Genomic DNA, 18862 nt, shown 5'->3' on the forward strand with positions numbered 1-18862 from the left:
AGTCCAAGACCAGCATGAGCAACACAGCAAGATCCTTTTCCAGGGAAGAAAAACATAGCTAATTTTAATTTAAGTTATCCCATTCTAGAATAAGATAAAGTGAAATTCAGTCTCATTTCTAAGAGGGATTCCTTCTCCAAGGCAGTGAGACAGGACTCATAAGACATGGCTGCATGTGGCTGGAATCCTGGGCACCAGTGCACAGCTGGCTTGGACAACTTCCTGACCATGCTCAACCCCTGTCCTGCTCTGACTTCTTGGTGGGAACTCCAGTCTAGGTGCTGCTGTTAGAGCCATTATCAGCTCCTGTCTGCCTCTGAGCCAAGCAAAGCCCTGAGCACATCCACTAGAACAATTTCCCAAAGAAGCTGTTTGTGCCTGTTTGAAGCTCGTTTCCCTGGGAACCTCGGGTTCCCAAAGCCCACTGGATTGAAGGCAGATGCCTTTCATTAAGGTGGCAGGAAGAACCTGACACTCAGCCAGGACAGAAAGAAGAAACCCAGTCACATGGTGGGCTTCAAGGAGCAGGGATACGAGACAGACTCAAGGGACCAAGGGACGAACATCAGCTTCTGCCTCTGTGTGTCCCAGCATGAGGTGCTTGAAGAAGAAGACCCTGCTTTTTCTCCTCATTTTTGTGTCCCTGAATGTACACAGGACTCCGTCACAGGAAGCTCACCCAGCCAGGCAAAGAAAGCCATTTTTTGAGAGGCTCCGTCGACTAGAAGAGCAGGTAGGTGTACTACACTTGGGGAATTGGTTTTATAATACCAGGAGCAGGTAAAGAATGGATGTCATGGAGTCCGATGCTCTCTGTGATCCAGGTACACAGAGAGCACTTGGTTTGCTCTCCTTGTTGGAAGCCAACGATATTCTCACCTGTTTTTAGAAACTAGGCAAGCGTTTGCTAGGCTCTGCTCTGAAGTCCAACTAGACAGTGTGTGTGTGCGTGTGTGTGTGTGTGTGTGTGTGTGTGTGTGTGTGTGTGTGTGAAGATGCAGGAGACCTGAAGAGGTGTCTAGAAGACCCAAAGAACACAGCCTGGGTAGCGACTGTGCAGGACAGTATTCATAGTTGTGGGAGCTGTGAGGGCACTGGTCTATTTCAAAGCAGAACATATGCTCTGTCCCAAGGATTCCGCAGGGGTCTGTAGACAGTTGCCCACCCCAAGCACGTCCTGTACTGATCCTGGTACAGCCAGACATGGTGGAGTGTACCAGTAATTCCAGCACTTAGGCTCAAGTAAGAGTATTGCTATGAGTTTGAGGCTAGCCTGAATGAGGACATGGTGAGTTCCAAGCCACCCTGTGCTACTGACTGAAACTCTGTCTCAAAACAAGCAAACAAACAAACAAACAAAACAACAACAGCAACAACAACAGGGCCAGAGAGATGGCTCAGTGGTTAAGAGTTCTTGCTGCTCTTGCAGAAGACCCAGGTTCAATTCTCAGCACGCCTTTGGCAGCTCACAATCATGTGTAATGCCAGCTCTCACTCCTCTGAGTACTGCATGCACATGACACACAGATACACAAGCAGGCAAAGCATCCACACACATAGAATGAAATAGAACTTAAACCCAAACAGCAACAACAAAGACTGAAAAGGCAACAGCTGTAGCTCAGCAGCACGGGGCTTCCTTGCCTAGAATGTACAAGATCCTAGATACAGTCCCCAGAGCTGGAAAACCATAAATAAGTATAAATAAATGCATACATACATACACGCGCTCTGAGCTGGAGAAATAGTTCAGCAACCAGGAGCACTAGGTACTTGGAGAGGATCCAGGTCCATTCTCAGCACCCACGTGATGGCTCACAACCTATTCATAACCCTAGTTCAAGCACCTCCAAAGACACGGTACACACATGGTGCACATACGTTCATGCAGGCAAAACACTCATACATATAAAATTAAATACATCTAAAAAACTTTTTTTTATGAGACATGGTTTTCCTGTGTCGCCATGGATACCTTGGAACTTGCTCTGTAGATCGGGCTGCCCTCGAAGTCACAGAGACCCTCCTCCCCTGTCTCTACCACCACCCAGCTCAATCTAAAATATTTTTCAGTGCACTCATACAGCCTGTCCTGCAGTCCCCTCTGAACACAAAGGTAGCCCCGAGGATCACAGTAGCAAGATGTCTTCCAGAGTGTTGGGACCAGAGAGGATCATCACTAGGGTCATGGGTCTGGAGCCCACATTTTACACTGTGCAGCTATGGGGCCTGAGGACAGTTACCTGCTTTGTACCTGGCCCTTTGGGACTAGTCATGATAATCTCCACACATGTCCTAGCATGGTGACAAGGATCAAATTGTTCAATTTATAAACAGAACCATCCATAGACTTGGATGTAGATAGAATAGATACTTCTGAAGTATTCTTAGGGTAGCCTCAGCCTAACCCCATAAGAGCTGTGTTCTCTTTACAGTTTCAGAGATTCCAACAGGTGACCTTAACACACCTTCAGAACATTGCCAACAACTACAATGTTTACCACAATATGGATGTTCGCTTCCAGAGCCTGGTGGAACAGAGCCAAGCCGTAGCTCTAGCGATGAATCAGTCTCAAGCTGCCATACAAGGAGATGTGGCCCATTTAAAGACCTGGTATAGGAAGAGCCAGCGAAGGAGCCAGAAGGTAGATGCCCGACTTCAAGCCTTGGACCTCTCCCTGAGCACAAAGAGCAGGCAGTGGGTAGAGAAGGAAGGGGAGCAAAAGGCACAGAGGGAGGCTATTGCAAGCCTGGCCCTAAGCGTTCAGGCACTACAGGATGCACTGGCCAGCCTTACACAGCAAGTCCACAGCCAGGGTGCCAGGCTTGCTGCTCTGGAGGGACAGACACAGAGGGCCTCCTCTGGTACTGTGGCCCTGGGGTTGACCACAGCCCCCAACCCCACCCAGCTTGCTCAGCGAGGCCCAGGATCCTTGCAACTGTGGAGGGACCGCCAGGTAGCCAAGTCTTCACCCCAACACAGGAGTTCCCCTCATGACGTCACTGTCCACGTTCAGGAGATGCAGAAGTTCCAAACCCCAAGCAGTCATCAAGCAGCCCCACCAAGGACCTACCAAGGACCAGGAAACAGTAAGTGACACAAACCTGTCACCTCCCTATCAAGTTCCAGGTTTCCCTAGCAGTGTCTGAGGTTATAATGTCATTCCTGACACCTGTCACCCCAAAATCTCTTTCCCCCAAGGGCCACATACCTAACACCATAAGAGAGAATGGCCTCCAGCAGGTCAGGCTGCATAGCAGAAGGGCCTCTATTGAAGTGACTGAACCAGGAGCCTCAGGATGAGTCTTGCTTCCTATTAACACTACTGTGACTTGGGAAGCCAAAGAGAGATAGTTGAGTTTGCGTTTGTGCAGGAGTCCAACACCGGCCTAGAACAAGGGCAGAACTGATCGGTGCATTGTTTGGCACAAAACAGTGACTTTCACACTCCCAACCACACTTCCCTGCCTCCTGAATTCCCCTTGGCTGAGTTCCTCACTTTCGTCTTATCTAGCATAGTCCCCACCCCAAATCCTCCCGGGGCTTGGGATGCATGCTCTTTCCTGAGCCTGGGCTCGGTCACAGAGTTGATATTTCAGTGTAAAATAAACTAAAAAGTGCTCAGGGAGGTACCAGGTACCAGCTGTGGCATAGGGAAGAGAGGGGCCGAGTGCTGCCTATTTACTTGAGTGAGATTCACTGATAAGTACTAAAGGAACCTCAGACTGAAAACGATTTATTTCCTATAGAATAACCCTAGATTATCTGGCTGATAATAGTCATCGGAGGCTAGAGAGGAAGGCAGGAGAGCCAGAGCTGGATGACACCCGAGGACAGAGGCAGAAAATAAGAGGGTGGACTGTGGAACCAGGGGGTAGACGGGAGCCAAGGCCTTCAGGACTACCACTTCCAAACACAAGGAGGCGCTGGAGGAAACTGACCACGGAACACTGGGTCTTGAACCCTGGGAGAGCAGGTTCAGGTTTATGCCCTCCAAAAGAAAGCTGGTTTACATCAATAAACCCATAGCAAAGTCATAGCAGCCACAGAGAGCATACACAAAGGCTTCCCTGGTCTCGAGGTGCTTCAGAGACAGACAGATAGACACAGAGGATTCATCGACTCCCTGAGAAGTTATTCTCAGTTCTCACCTGTGCAGAAGAAGGGTTCAAATCTTGAGTGCAGAAAGGGTGCTGCAAGCACTCTCCGGAGACCTTGGGGTCACGCTGTAGATGAGAGCAAAGGGCAGGCCTGCAGCAGGATGCTTCTGATCTGCCTCATGCTCAGAGCTGACTCTCTTCCCTCTGTTTCCAGTTTGCAACACGGACCCAGTGCTGATTTTCCCCAACACCTCCACCGAAAATGTGATCTTCCTTAGCCCTGGCTTCCTCATGCCCCTACGAGCCCTGTCCTTCTGCAGTTGGGTCCGAATGGCCACCAGCCACCTGGGCACCCTCCTTTCCTATGCCACCAAAGACAATGACAACAAGTTAGTACTGCATGGCCGAAACTCCCTGGTCCCTGGTTCCATCCACTTTGTGATTGGGGACCCAGACTTCAGGGAACTGTCCCTGAAACCACTCCTGGATGGCCAGTGGCACCACATTTGTATCATCTGGACATCCGTGGAGGGCAAGTACTGGCTCCACATAGACCGAAGGTTAGTAGCCACCGGCTCCCGCTTCAGAGAGGGCTATGAGATCCCTCCCGGAGGGTCGCTTGTGCTGGGCCAGGAACAAGACACTGTGGGGGGCGAGTTTGACAGCTCTGAGGCCTTCGTAGGGAGCATATCTGGCTTGGCCATCTGGGACCGGGCACTGCTCCCTAGAGAAGTTGCAAACTTGGCCTCTGGAAAAGAGCTCCCAACAGGCGCTATTCTGACGCTGACCAATGTCACTTCTGTGGGTGGATTTGTGCAGAGAGCCAAATGTACCTGCCTGGAGCAGTGTCCATATGCCACACCGTGACTGTGTCACACACAGTCAAGGCCATCAAGAACAAGCCTCACCAAAAAAAAAAAAAAAAAAAAAAAAGAGCTGGGCGTGGTAGTGCACGCCTTTAATCCTAGCACTTGGGAGGCAGGCGGATTTCTGAGTTCAAGGCCAGCCTGGTCTACAGAGTGAGTTCCAGGACAGCCAGGGCTACACAGAGAAACCCTGTCTTGAAAAGCCAAAAAGAAGAAGAAGAAGAAGAAGAAGAAGGAGAAGGAGAAGGAGAAGGAGAAGGAGAAGGAGAAGGAGAAGGAGAAGGAGAAGGAGAAGGAGAAGGAGAAGGAGAAGAAGAAGAATCCTTATCAACACATTCCAAACACTCCCCTGCTGTCACTGCTGTCACTGCTGTCACTGCTGTCACTGCTGTCACTGCTGTCACTGCTGTCACTGCTGGACTATGTGCGCCTGCACTCTGATGTAGGAGCCTCCTGCATGGAGACTCAGATTAGACAGAAAATGTGCAATGGGGAAAGAGAGGGGGTCGAAGAGCATAACTTCCCATTGCTGTGGAATTTTGTTGTTTGTGGTTTTGTTTGATTGTTGTTTTTGGATTCAGACTTTCATACTGTAGTCCTTATTAACCAAGAACTTACTCTGTATCCCAAGCTGGCCTCAAACCCATAGCAATTTGCCTCCAGGGTGTGGAGAGTCCAGATGTGAGTCACCACTCTCACACCCCTTTCTTTTCTTTCTTCTTTCTTTTTTCTTTTTGTTTTTGTTTTGTTTTGTTTTGTTTTGTTTTTCAAGACAAGGTTTCTCTGTGCAGCCCTGGCTGTCCTTGAACTCACTTTGTAGACCAGGCTGGCCTCGAACTCAGAAATTCACCTGCCTCTGCCTCCCAAGTGCTGGGATCAAAGGTGTGCACCACCACCGCCCGGCCCACAGTGATATTGTTATAGGCTGCACTGTTCTCATACTACTCGTGTGTAGTATGCTATTCTTTGACCCCAGCTGAGTTGGTGGACAGGAACTTGGTTGGGCTTCCTTCTAAAGCTCCTTGGTTGCCAATGAAACACTGTCAAACAGATGAGAGGCCAGTTCCCAGGGGCCCCCTTGAAATTACAAGAAGTACTTTTACCATAGCTGTCTCCTCTCCAAAGATTCACTGAAGGTTTCTGTAAGCATGGATGTTCCAACATCCCTCTCATGAAAAAGGTTTAACAGTCTGTCCTCTCACCCCCTCTCCAGGAGCCTTAGGTATTCCCTGGAGGTCAACTCGCCATTCTTGTTCTGTTGTCTCTGAGAGCCATTGAGGCTGCCAGAGCTACCATTAAAGACACACAAGTAAGGCTTTACAGTTGAATTTACCAGACATTATTTTCATATTAGAATATGTGCCCTTTTAAAATTTTTTATAGATCTTAATAAAAGTACTGAGTTGTGCAACCATCACAGTCTAGTTTTATTTGGTTATCTTTTTAAAAGTTCTTTTGGTTTTGGAGACAGGGTTTTTCTGTGTAGCCCTGGCTATGCTGGAACTCACTCTGTAGACCAGACTGGCCTTGAACTCAGAGATCCTCCTGTCTCTGCCTCCCAAGTGCTGGGATGAAAGGCGTTCATACCACCACTGCCCAGCTCACCTGGTTTTTTTGTTTTGTTTTGTTTTGTTTTGTTTTTTTGTTTTGGGTTTTTTTCCTTTTCTTTTTTTTTCTTTTTTAATGTGGATTTGGGGGATCAAACTAGAGAGTCAAAGGCAGGTGGATCTTTGAGCTCAGCCTGGTCTACGTAGTGAATTTCAGGATAACCAAGGCTACTTAGAGAGACCTTGTCTAAAAAAATTTTTAAAAAGAAAGAAAGAGAGTAAGAAAAAGAGAAAGCGAGAAACTAGAATGGGAGGAGCTCTGAAAAGAAGACAAAGCCATCGAATCCCTTTGTCTGTTGAGCTGTATAGGGCGATGGCTGAAACAGAGCCAAGGCTGAGCTAAACTGATGAGTCAGCAGTTCTGCAGCTGCTAACAGCTGAGCTACTGAGCAGGCTGGCATGCTTCGGTCAGTCCCTGACCCAGGGACGATCACGAAGGGTGTGCGCTGCTATCAGGTTAGGAGTGTTGACATTCCCTCCCTTTGTCCGTTTCTAGCTGCTGCTTTCTTCACTGTTAGTGTTCTCTGTCTGCTAGCTGTCACTCACTTGGCCAGCTTGCTATCTGACCTTGCTGTCACTTACTGGACCAGCTTTGCTATCTGACCTTGCAGGTGTCCAAGTGCTGTAATGATACGAAGCTCTCTTAGTTCTCAAGAAATAGTTACAACTCTTGGTGTTTGTTTGTTTGTTTGTTTGTTTTTCAAGACAGGGTTTCTCTGTCTAGCGCTGGTTGCCCTGGAACTCACTCTGTAGACCAGGCTGGCCTCAAACTCAGAAACCTGCCTGGCTCTGCCTCCCAAGTGCTGGGACTAAAGGCATGTGCCACTACCACCCGGCTAGTTACAGCTCTTAATTAATCTTCGTTAATTTTTTTTATCTAATGCGTGCCTTGGGGTTTCTTTCCTGTTGTATGTGGAGGCTTTGTTAGGGGCTCCCTGGTGTAATTAGTTATATCAGAGACAAGAGTCTACAAGAGGAAGGATTCCTCAAGGACTCGTGGGTGGGGAAGCCAGCCTGTGCTCGAGGACGCAGAGCCCTGGCCTTTCCCTTATCTCGGGAGCTTGCTTATCTTTTCTGTTTTCTTTTCATTAATTTTTTTAGAAAGGGTTTCACTATGTACCCCTGGCTGTCCTAGAACTCGATCTGTAGACCAGGTTGGTCTCGAACTCAGACATTCACCTGCCTCTACTTCCTGAGTGCTGGTATTAAAGGTGTATGTCACCATGTTCGGCATCAGTTTGGCTATCTCGCGCCTAATCATAGCACTCTGATTCACTTTCTCAGTGTTCCAGCTTGGCCATTTCCACACTTAGTTTTTCTGTTTGACCTCAGTGTCTGTCCCCACAGTAACACTGTGAGTGACTGATAGTTTTCACCGTGTGCCTCTTCCCTGCCCCCCTCCCTATGGAAGCTAGCACCTGTTTCTCTGTTTGTGGAAGAGTTATGACTCTATAGTATGGGTTGCTGTCCAACTTGCTACCCTCCCAACTCAATTCTCCAAATGCTGGGATTATAGACACCTGCCACCATATCCCTTTCCATTTCAAAAGCAAGAAAGTGGCACTGGACAGATGGCCCGGAGGTCAAGAGCATTGGCTGCTCTTCTAGAGAACCCAGGTTTGGTTCCCAACACTAACATGAAAACTTAGAACCACCTGTAACTCCAATTTCAGAAGATTTGATGCCCTTTCTGGACTCCACAGGTACGAGGCACACACATACATGTAGACAAAACACTCACATACATTTAAAAAAAAATCTAAAATGAGAAAGTAGACTGGAGGTGACCCATTTCTATTGCTAATAAAACCATGGAGCCCCAAAGCCTTCTACACCCTGAGTCTGGAGGCTTCAGTTTTATAGAGGCTGGGTCTCCATTCGGCTATCCTTTCATCAAGTGGGAGGCAGACAGCTATGCAAAACCCTACCCAGATACACTGCCATGGGAACCTCACTCTAAATTAGTCTTTTTTTTTTTTGATTGGATCTTTGTAGCCCAGGCTAAGCTTGAGTTCTCTGTGTAGCTGATGATGACCCTAAAGTCCTGACCCTCCTTCCTCCACTCCCTGGTGCTGGGATTACAGGTGTTTCCCATAAGGGCTATATGCATGTTGGGCAAGCATTTCCTAACTGCTACATCCCCAGCCCCACCCCTCTCTCACTTTTCAAGACAGTTTTTCTGTGTAGCCATGGCTGGCCTGGGACTCGCTCTATAGACCAGGCTGGCCTCAAACTCAAGAGACCCACCTGCCTCTGCCCCCTGAGCACTGGGCTTAAAGGTGTGTGCCACTACACTGCTACCCTAAGTGAGTCTCTCTTTTCTTTTCTTTTTTTTTTTCTTCAAGACAGGGTTTCTCTGTGTAGCCCTGGCTATCCTGGAACTCACTCTGTAGACCAGGCTGGCCTCGAACTCAGAAATCCGCCTGCCTCTGCCTCCCAAGTGCTGGGATTAAAGGTGTGTGCCACCATGCCAGGCTCTAAATGAGTCTCTTAACAGCATCTTTCCAATTTATTGGTGTGCCCTAGGCCTTCTGCTAAAATCAGCTTCCTAGGCCGCCTGTTCGTGAGTCACAATCAGGAAGAATGTCAGACCTGGAAACCCCAGTGGACACCTCATGGCTGTGATCTTGAGTCATGCTGTCTTCTGCTTCCCTAAGAACCTGAGCTCTTGGTCTCAAGCACAGCCAGTTGAGCGTCCCTCCTTCTCGAACATCCCTTCCTGCTTCTCTTAACACATTCTGGAAGCAGTGTTTGCTTCATTTCATTCTGGCTTCAAGGAGAGTGGGGAGCAACATACTTCTCCTGGAAAGAGCCATCTAGTGATCTAGTGATTGCTGGAGGGACGGCAGGGTCCTGGGATTGCTGATCTGTAGAAGATCCCAAGCAGCAAGCAGGAAAAGCTGGACCTCCAATGGTTTGATTACAAATGTCTTGCTCTCAACCTCGTGGACAGGCTAGAACAGCTGGAAGTAACCAGACACACACAGGCTCAAAGCCAGGATTCGGCAGAGCATTGGTTCTATAATCCCAGCTTTCAGATGTTCAACACAGTCTAAGGGAACCAAGATATCACACCAGTCACTGCAGAGCTTGGGACGTCAGCAGACATGTTCCAGCACAGTTGTCATTCCAGACAAGTAGAAGGTCTTAGATGTGGTCCATTAGTGTTTGGGGCAGTGTGGGAGGACCTTAAGGACAAGCGGAAATCTTAGACAGGCAGTCATGGGAAGTCGGTTGGATTTGGAGATATGTTCATCTGACTCAGCCTCCCAGTGGGGTCATCAAAAGCCACCTGTGTATTTTGAAGTATGAACCTCACCCTTTCTAAGGCCACTAGATTCCTTCTTTCTTTCTTTTTGAAAAAAAAAAAAAAGATTTATTTATTATGTATATGTAAGTACACTGTAGCTGTCCTCAGACATACCAGTAGAGGGCATCAGATGTCATTACAGATGGTTGTAAACCACCATGCAGGGTTGCTAGGATTTGAACTCAAGACCTTCATAAGAACAGTCAGTGCTCTTAACTGCTGAGCCATCTCTCCAGTCCCCTAGATTCCTTCTTTAACCACATCTATTACATTGTTACAATCCTGGCCCTTCAAGGAATCAGTACTAACAAGAAGCCAATGGTCCTCCCATAACCAATTTGTCCACCCCTGTCCATTTCTTGTCCACCCCTGTTCATTTCTCTTCTTACAAAGACTTACAAGGTTCAACAATAGAGCATTTGGCTGACATGTGTAAGACCCCGAGTTTAATCCCTAATAGACAAAAGTCAATAAAAAGAGAACAATAAGTTGAAGGCCCTGGTCTTTTGGGAGCTGTGGGAATTGTACCACTTTGTCAGCAAGGGTTATGGAGAGATCTATGCCCCCAGGCATGACCCTAGGATGACTCTCTCCATTATAACTCCTCCTACATATCCTGCTATGCCACATCTCTACTCTGCTTATTCTTCTGCCAATCCTTTTTCCCCCCAAACTCTATCATCCAGAAAGGCCCAAGCCTGTGCATTTAGCTCAACTGACAACTTAAATGTCCTAGTCTTAAAGAAATTGTGATCAAAGTTTGTATGTGTGTGTGGGGGGGGTGTGAGACAGGGTTTCTCTGTGTAGCCCTGGCTGTTCTGGAACTCACTTTGTAGACCAGACTGGCCTTGAACTCAGAAATCCACCTGCCTCTGCCTCCCAAGTGCTGGGACTAAAGACATGTACCACCACTGCCCAGTTTCTGATCAAAGTTTTGAAGGGATCTAAGTTCAAGCCCCATGGAATACTAATGACCTTAGTTGGACAAGCCAGCTTCATTTCCCAACCTCAAAGCCCAGCAATACAAAAGAGGTTCATGACATCCTTATCACTGTCTTGTAAAATGACAAAACTAAGGTGTGTCAAAGAGGAAACAGCACACACACACACACACACACACACACACACACACACAGAGAGAGAGTCACAGGATAATCATGGGAAAATTCAGAACACCATTTAACTTTCTTCCTCTTATTCTGTGTTTAGTTTTGGTTTTACTTTGAATTGTATGAAAGGAAGGACATTTCCTATAATCCTCTCACCCTTAGAGGTTAAGATGAACTTAAAACTTTCTGATTTGAAAATTTTCAAATAAAAAAGTTTCAAGGTAATATTATATACATGTATATGCATATATATATATATAAAATCTAGGATATATATATGTACACATATATAGATGAATGTACATATATATCCTAGAACCCTTGTTAACTCTCTTACATATGATCTTTGTCACCACTGATGTCCTGAATTGTATTTTAACTATTTTTATAGAATCTTTCTATGTCGTACATATTAACCCCAGCCCTCTCTGATATTTCTCTGTTAAATGTAGCTTTCACATTATATACCTATTTCCTTCATTAAGTGGACACTTTCTTCCTTGCTTCCTTCTACCATCCTCTGTAATGCAACTGCCATGACACTGCTCAGAAGTAAACTTTGTAACATCGTTCTTTCTCTGTAGAGTGCCACCCATGATTACAGTCACTCTCGGGTCCCTGAAGTTGTAGTATCAAATCCCAATCCTTGCCCCTACATAATTCAGGATACATCTAAGAACAACTTTGTTGATGTAACACCGATACTAAGGCAAACTTAATCTTCCTAAAATACTATTGCCTAAAGCAACCTGCGGCTAGTTAATGCCACGCCCATGTGCTGTCCTAGTCTCCTCCTCGGAGGAACCCCAGTCTTTCCTAATTTGGCACTTCAGGGTGCCACGGTCCACCCAAGTCGGTTATGGGGGTCTCTGGAATGAGGGTCCTCAAAGCTAGGTGGGTAAGGATTCGGTGGTGACAAACAGAAACAAACACAGAGGCAGTTTGAATCTGAGTGCATTTTGCAGCTCTCAAGCAGGGGATTTTATACATTAAAAAACCAAACATTACATCTCTTAGAAACTATATCCAGTGAAACAATCACAAATACCAACAAAAATCATTTGGCACAGTAAAGCACAAAAATCATCCAAGCATTACAACTCTGAAACTATGCATTCAGTGAATCACAAACAGTACAGGTAACATCATTATTAATATAAATCATCAAAATATAACAATTCTAAAAGGATGTATTCAGTGGGGGCTGTTGTCCAAGTCTAGTGGCTTATTTCTAGGAGCAGGTTAATAAATCTTTAATGGTCAGTGCTCTTAACCACTGAACTAACTCTCTAGCCCCATGGTCAATTACTATTTAACATCTAGTATCTGGGTTTTTTCTTTTTCTTTTTTAACAAATCTTCAATATGTAAATTCAAACTATTTTAATTCTTTCTAATTAAGGCTTTCTTTACCATACACCAAAATCCACCTCCGATGACACACGTGCAGCCATATGAAATTTTATTGTTGGGAAAGTTTTTATCTATCGTAATAGTTTTGTAAATGATTTAGAAAGTAAGGCATTGTTTTCCCGGGGGATAAGGTCATGTTAGTGGCCCCCATCTCTAGGGTTGGTTTCTTACCCATTATTCTTGCTTAAGATCTTGGCCTAGGCTACCAGGAACATGTAAATAAGAAAAGGAATAAGAGAAAACAAAACATTGCCATAAGAACTACCACTCAATATTTTTTTCTCCGGCGAAGAGTTCCACACCGGTTCCAGGAGGCCTACCCCTTTTGAGGTCAATAGCCTCAGTTTGTGGAACTTGTCATACAGATCCTACTGGAAGTGGTGTGGCATCAGGGTCTCAATCCCTTTCCCGGAATTGCAGCAGTTTGGCTGCCCTTTGAGCACAGGAAACACATGAAGCCAACTTAGTTGAGAGGGACGATTCCAGAACTTTTACAGGTAGTTTATTTTTTTTTTTTCCATATCATCTCTTGGAGGACTAGGCGTGCATCTCGGGCTGGTTCTTCTCTGGAGTTTGGGTCACTGCCTTCAGTGAAGACACTAATTGCTAGGGATTTTGAGTTCTAGGTTTCTACCCTGGGCTGCAACGACCAGTGAACCACAATTCCCAGGAGACTCCGCGCTCCCGGATCTTGCCGGCCTCCGTCGTCAGTCACGTGGGCACCGATGATAGATCACGTGAGACCTGGGCGCGGGTCACGGGAATGCTGCCGGTCTGCCGGCTGTTCTTGTTGAGTTTGGTCCTCAGTGGGCCATGGCCAACGTCTCTAAGAAAGTGTCTTGGTCCGGCCGAGATCGCGATGATGAGGAGGGGGCGCCACTGCTTCGAAGGACAGGGCAGCCTGACGAGGAGACGCCGCTGCTGAACGGAGCTGGGCCGGGCGCGCGCCAGGTGAGGCCCGCGGGCCGGAGATGCAGCCGCCGGGATCGCTGCGCCGGTCCTCAGTGTGCTGGCGGGGCCCAGAGGGAGGCCACGGTGCTCTCCTCTGTTATTTTTTTGAATCCTGGAAGACTTTTATTTTTGATAGCCTCGCACTCATAAACCTCTTCTTTCTTTCTCTTTGAACCCCTTCTTCCCATCTCGTTCCTCAGTGGCTACACCATCAGAGAAAATGATACCCTCTCCTCCAGGAACCGTTGTCGCTGACTTTTCAGCAAGAGATCCCAAGACTTTAACGTTGCTTTTGTTTTTTAATTTTACTTTTCGTGGTGAGGGTCAAGCCAGGGTTTACACATACAAGGCAATCATAACGACCTCAGCTCTGCACCCATAGCCCTTGACGTTTCAAGATAAGGTCTCACAGTGAGACCACCAATGAATTCATAATCCTGTCTCATTTTCCCAAGAACTTGGAAGGCCTGGACTACACGCTTGGTAGTTTTCAATTTAAATGGCAGAATTGTGCTTTCGGTGAAAGTGCCTGTCTCCTTTCTCACAGGAGTAATTCCAGACGTTTGGGACACAATTGCAGTGTCAAGCATCCCCACTCATTTTCTCTTACTACCTAGTTGAACTTGGAATGTGCAGCCAGACATGATAAGCAACAAGTCAGAGGCCAGAGTGTGCTCAGCACTGCGAACAGTTTGTGCCTTCAAATGCCTAGCGTTTAAGACCGGGACAGGCTTGTTTACTTGTGTGCTTTTGCTTCTTTTGCCTGTGTGCATCGTGTTAATTTTGAGTCAGTTACTTATATCAATTCCTTGATGTTAGTCTGTTTTATAACTGTCCTTTACCCTTCCTCCTCCTGATGTTAGAGGTGTCTTAACAAACACTCCTGCTGTTTTAAAGGCTAAGAAGAGCACAAGATAGGGCTACCGCATCAAAACTTACATTTAGGCTTTCTTTGCTAGACCCTTGAAGGTGCAGTGGACAGTGAAAGTCAAAGTCAGCTCCTTGTTGCTGGGAAGCAGCTCAGGCCCTTTTGAAGGACGTGTGCTTGTGACTCCGGTCTGCAGTAGTGATCAGAAATAAGTAAGGTGGTAGAGCTGTGTCTGCCTCCCTAGGGTGTTTCTGGGTGGTGTGATTTGTTATCCCTGTTGTAAAGAAAGTAACCTTTGGGGAAGGGGGCTATTGCTGCTCTTGGAGAAGACTCAAGTTCAGGTCCTAGCACCCAGGTCCAGTGGCTCAACCACTTATAACTGTAGTTTCAGGTGATCTGACCACCTTTTCCTCTCCTGGCCTCCACTAGAGAGGCCTCCACCACACACACACACACACACACACACACACACACACACACACACACGTGTCTCTCTCCAAAAAGAAAGTAACTTTATGTTGGCAACTGGTTTTTAAGAGAGGGAAGAATTTGGAAACTGACAGAGTTGAGTTTGGGCTGAATACATGTGGGTTGTTTTGTTTTTATTTATTTTTGCTTTTCTTTGCAAATAGACAGAGTAAAGAAAGAGTTGATCTTTCCCCCTAAATACCACTATAGCTTTTTTTTTTTTTTTTTTTTTTTTAGACAGGGTTTCTCTGTGTAGCTCAGGCTGTCCTGGAAGCTCAGGCTGTCCTGGAACTCACTCTGTAGACCAGGCTGGCCTCGAACTCAGAAATTCACCTACCTCTGCCTCCCAAGTGCTGGGATTAAAGGTGTGCGCCACCACGCCCGGCTACCACTATAGCTTTTAAATCTGCAGATAATACAATTGATTGGTTGCTGTTAAACAACTTAAAAAATAATTGAGCACCTGCCCCATTGTGGGTTCCCAGGTCTGTGTGCAGGTCACTGAGGTGCATAGGACAGCTTTCTTCCCTCTGGGAACAGGCCCCAACACCTTTCTGGGTCTGTGTGACGAGCCCTGTAGGAATATGTGCAATGAGCACTTTTGTGCCAAGTCCTTAGACAAGAAGAGCAACAGAACAGAGAGAATATATGTGTGGGATGTGGTCCGGGGGGTAGGAGCCTTTTTCAGGCACAAGAGTTGACTTGGGTGTGACTAGGCCTAGGAGAGGCTTGCAAGAAACTGGGGACTCCAGTGCTAAGGAATCCTTATCTGCTTAGGCAGGTCGAATAGGCACTGGCTACAGCTTGGGAACCCTCTGTGCTGAGCTGAGCACTGGACCAGCCAGAATTTCCGGCAGGATCTGAGGCCAGCTGGTGCCAGTTTTCTCATCTGTAAAAAGTTAATGAATGTATAATACTGAGCAAGCCTGTTAGAAAACAGGTTCTCAGTAGATGCTAGTCATTAACGACGGGTCTGGAGACAGAGTGCTTGCCTAGCATCAGTGAAACCCTGGGCTCAGCCTCCAACACCACATAAAGCTGCGTGTGGTGGCACATACCTATGACCGGGCATGCCAGTGCTGAGAACGGGAATCAGAAGTCGAAAGTGATTTTTGAGGCCAGGCTGAACTAGATGAGACCCTGTCTCAAAACAAACAAATCAAAAACCCTACCCAACTAAAAGAACTTTGTCTTTGCGCTTGACATTTGGCTATGTCCGCTCTTCGGCTGAATGTCTTGTTGGCGTTTCTTTTCCCAGGGACGGTCCGGACAGGACAGTAGGCTCCTAGGTAAGCGTGGGTTGCCCTGGTGCTGCAGTAGGAGTCTTCATGAGCTAGTCTGCAGTCAGGACCCTTTGGAAATAGAAAGGGGAGCACAGTGGGGTGGCCCTGGGTACTGAACATGCGCTCATTATCCTGGCTACCTCCTGAGCCTCTGGGGTTTGTTGCAGCACCTCCAGGGTTGGGTGGAGGCAGTGTTGCCACCCAGCCAGGCAGAAGCTGGCCAAGCAATGTGGTAGCTGCTGAAGGCTGGCCAGGCTGGGCCCTGTTTAAAGCTCAGGCCCTGTGGCACTACCTTTTCTTAGATGTGGGGTGATAGTGGAACAGGGAGAAAGTGAGGTCAGCCTGCAAGTCATGGTCATGTGCGTGGGCAACAGGAAGTAGAGTTTTCTGGGAGGCTGTTTGATCCTAGAGCAAATGGTGGAGAGGTGGCAGTGTGTGTTTGCAGTCTTTAAATGCAGGGCATTCTTACAGGCCCATTATGGGAATCGCCACCAGAGACACCTCCTCCCTCAGCAGAGGAGGGACCTCAGGTGAGTGTGGGACTGTGTCCTATCCTGATAACTTACACCACAGACCATAGCCTGAGGGTGCTGTTGGGGAAGACAGGAGCCCTATGGCCGTTGGAGATCTTCAGGGAAGGGTCCTCTGTCCCAGTGGCTCTTAGGCCCTGCTGTCTTCTGGTGAGAGCTGTTCGCTCTCAGTCTTAGGAATTTCTCTTCCTCTCTCAGCTCATAAGCAAGCCTCAGCCCAACAGGGTGGAGGCAGCTGAAGGGCAGGGTCCTGGCAGCCTCCAGGCAGCCGTACAGGACCATATCCGCCCACAGGCCTATTCCTATGGCCTACTCCTCCCTGTTCTGGGCTGCTTCGCTTTTGTAGACCTTCTGACTACTACATCTAAAGCCAGGCTCTCTTTCTAATTCTCTGTCACCTTTGTCACATTTGCACTGGTTTGTTTGTTTGTTTTGATGTCCCTGCTGCAGCAGTCTGGGTTTCTTTGGTGTTTAGCAAGGAGCCTGGCACATGGCAGCTGCTCATGGAGGGGGGAATAAAGAACTGGTAGTATGCAACAGTGAGCAACTTAAAAATAAATGCTGCATGTGATGGAGCAGAGGCAGGCTGATCTCTGGTCACCCAGGGCTATGCAAAGAAACACTGTCTTTAAAAAAATATTAAAATAGGGTGCCCCCCTGGTGTGGAAGTGCTGTCCTCCAGCTCAGGCTCCAGGGACCTGGAGAGTGCTGCTGTCACCTGGACCTGGAAGGGGGCAGAAGACAGTTGTCCTCATTCTCAAATAAAACAGGTGTGTGAGTGCATGTGTGTGTACATATGTGTGTGTGTGTGCCTTTGTAGGAAGAGCATGTAACATAAATGTGCTATCTAGGCTCACACAGTATTTCACCCCATAATGGAGGTTGACCCAGGCTTCTGTGTACTAGACAGCACCCTCACTTCCCACTCCTAAGTTTTATGTATGGTCAGAGTATTGGTGTAGTGTCTAAGTCAGAGTATAAGTGGCTCAGGTTGGGCTTGAACCCTCTGTGTAGTTGAGGCCAGGTTTTAATTTCTTTCTCCATGTATTTATTTTGTGTGTATGTGTGTCTGCACATGTATGTATGGAAATGTGGATAACTTCGAGTCCCTTCTTTCCTCCACCATATGGATTCAGGGGATTGAACTCAGGCCATCAAGCTCAGAGAGAGACGCCTTTATCCTCTAGGCCATCCTGCTGGCTCCAGACTTATTTTCTTTCTCTTTCCCCTTCCCTTCCCTTCCCTTCCCTTCCCTTCCCTTCCCTTCCCTTCCCTTCCCTTCCCTTCCCTTCCCTTCCCTTCCCTTCCCTTCCCTTCCCTTCCCTTCCCTTCCCTTCCCTTCCCTTCCCTTCCCTTCCCTTCCCTTCCCTTCCCTTCCCTTCCCTTCCCTTCCCTTCCCTTCCCTTCCCTTCCCTTCCCTTCCCTTCCCTTCCCTTCCCTTCCCTTCCCTTCCCTTCCCTTCCCTTCCCTTCCCTTCCCTTCCCTTCCCTTCCCTTCCCTTCCCTTCCCTTCCCTTCCCTTCCCTTCCCTTCCCTTCCCTTCCCTTCCCTTCCCTTCCCTTCCCTTCCCTTCCCTTCCCTTCCCTTCCCCTCTCTCTCTCTCTCTCTCTCTCTCTTTCTTTCTTTCTTTCTTAAAGATTTATTTATTTAGTTATTTCATGTTATTTCATGTATGTGAGTACACTGTAGCTGTCTTCAGACACAGCAGAAGAGGACATCAGATCCCCATTACAAATGGTTATGAGCCACCATGTGGTTTCTAGGAATTGAACTCAAGACCTCTGGAAGAGTAGTTAGTATTCTTAACCGCTGAGCCATCTCTCCAGCCACCCCTCCTCCCCTTTTAAAAAAGATTTATTTATTTATTTATTTATTTATTTATTTATTTATTTATTTATGTCATGTTATTTCATAGGCTTTTCATTTTTGATCTCTTCCCTCAACCTCTAAGAATCTATCATTATAGGTTTTTGCCATCTATCTGAGGGAGGATGTGTGTGTGTTTTGTTTTTTGTTGTTGTTCATGAGACAGGATTTCTCTGTGTAACCCTGGCTGTCCTGGAATTCATTCTGTAGACCAGACTGGTCTCAAACTCAGAGATCTGCCTGCCTCTGCCTCCTGAGTGCTGGGATTGAAGGTGTGCGCCACTATGACTTGCCCATTTGGTATAGTCTTAATGTTGGGCAATCAGTCTCTAGAACTTCTTCATCTTGTAAAACTGAAACTGTACCCAGAATTTTCTTGTCTTCTTCCTCCTTCCCCTGGCCACCACCTCTTACTTTCTGTCTTCATGGGTGCAGCCAGACTAAGGAGGCTAACCTCAAACAGCTTTATAGCTGAACTTGTGGGGGGTGGGG

General features: G+C 47.2%; 2 protein-coding genes across 9 annotated transcripts in view; both read left to right on the plus strand.

Annotated features, from left to right (window-relative positions):
- Positions 1-438: 438 nt before the first annotated feature.
- Positions 439-5035, plus strand: Ptx4 (pentraxin 4). Of its 4 annotated transcripts, none has more exons than XM_006524845.3 (4): positions 439-733; positions 2436-2645; positions 2910-3090; positions 4316-5024. In XM_006524845.3, exons 1-4 carry the CDS (start codon positions 593-595, stop codon positions 4966-4968), a joined length of 1185 nt encoding a protein of 394 aa, XP_006524908.1. In that variant the 5' UTR covers positions 439-592; the 3' UTR covers positions 4969-5024. The 4 variants fall into 4 exon arrangements, with proteins under 4 accessions (XP_006524908.1, NP_081023.1, NP_001156888.1 ...); XM_030250017.1 differs by having other exon boundaries at positions 670-733; positions 2984-3090; positions 4316-5035; NM_026747.1 differs by having other exon boundaries at positions 502-733; positions 2436-3090; positions 4316-5010.
- An 8084-nt stretch (positions 5036-13119) lies between these two features.
- Clcn7 (chloride channel, voltage-sensitive 7) overlaps positions 13120-18862 on the plus strand; it is a 28726-nt gene continuing 22983 nt past the window's right edge. For 2 of the 5 annotated variants that reach the window (XR_003952123.1, XR_385328.4), the window contains exon 1: positions 13120-13356. Coding sequence is in view for 2 of the 5 variants with exons in the window: in NM_011930.4 (NP_036060.1) it covers positions 13219-13356 (138 nt within the window). In the remaining 3 variants the exon portion in view is untranslated. Of the gene's footprint in view, positions 13357-16372; positions 16506-18862 lie in introns of those variants that run through there. The other 3 variants (XR_001782075.2, NM_011930.4, NM_001317404.1) reach the window with 3 other exon arrangements.

The sequence above is a fragment of the Mus musculus genome, chromosome 17 (assembly GCF_000001635.26).
Source record: "Mus musculus strain C57BL/6J chromosome 17, GRCm38.p6 C57BL/6J".
Taxonomy (NCBI): Eukaryota; Metazoa; Chordata; class Mammalia; order Rodentia; family Muridae; genus Mus; species Mus musculus.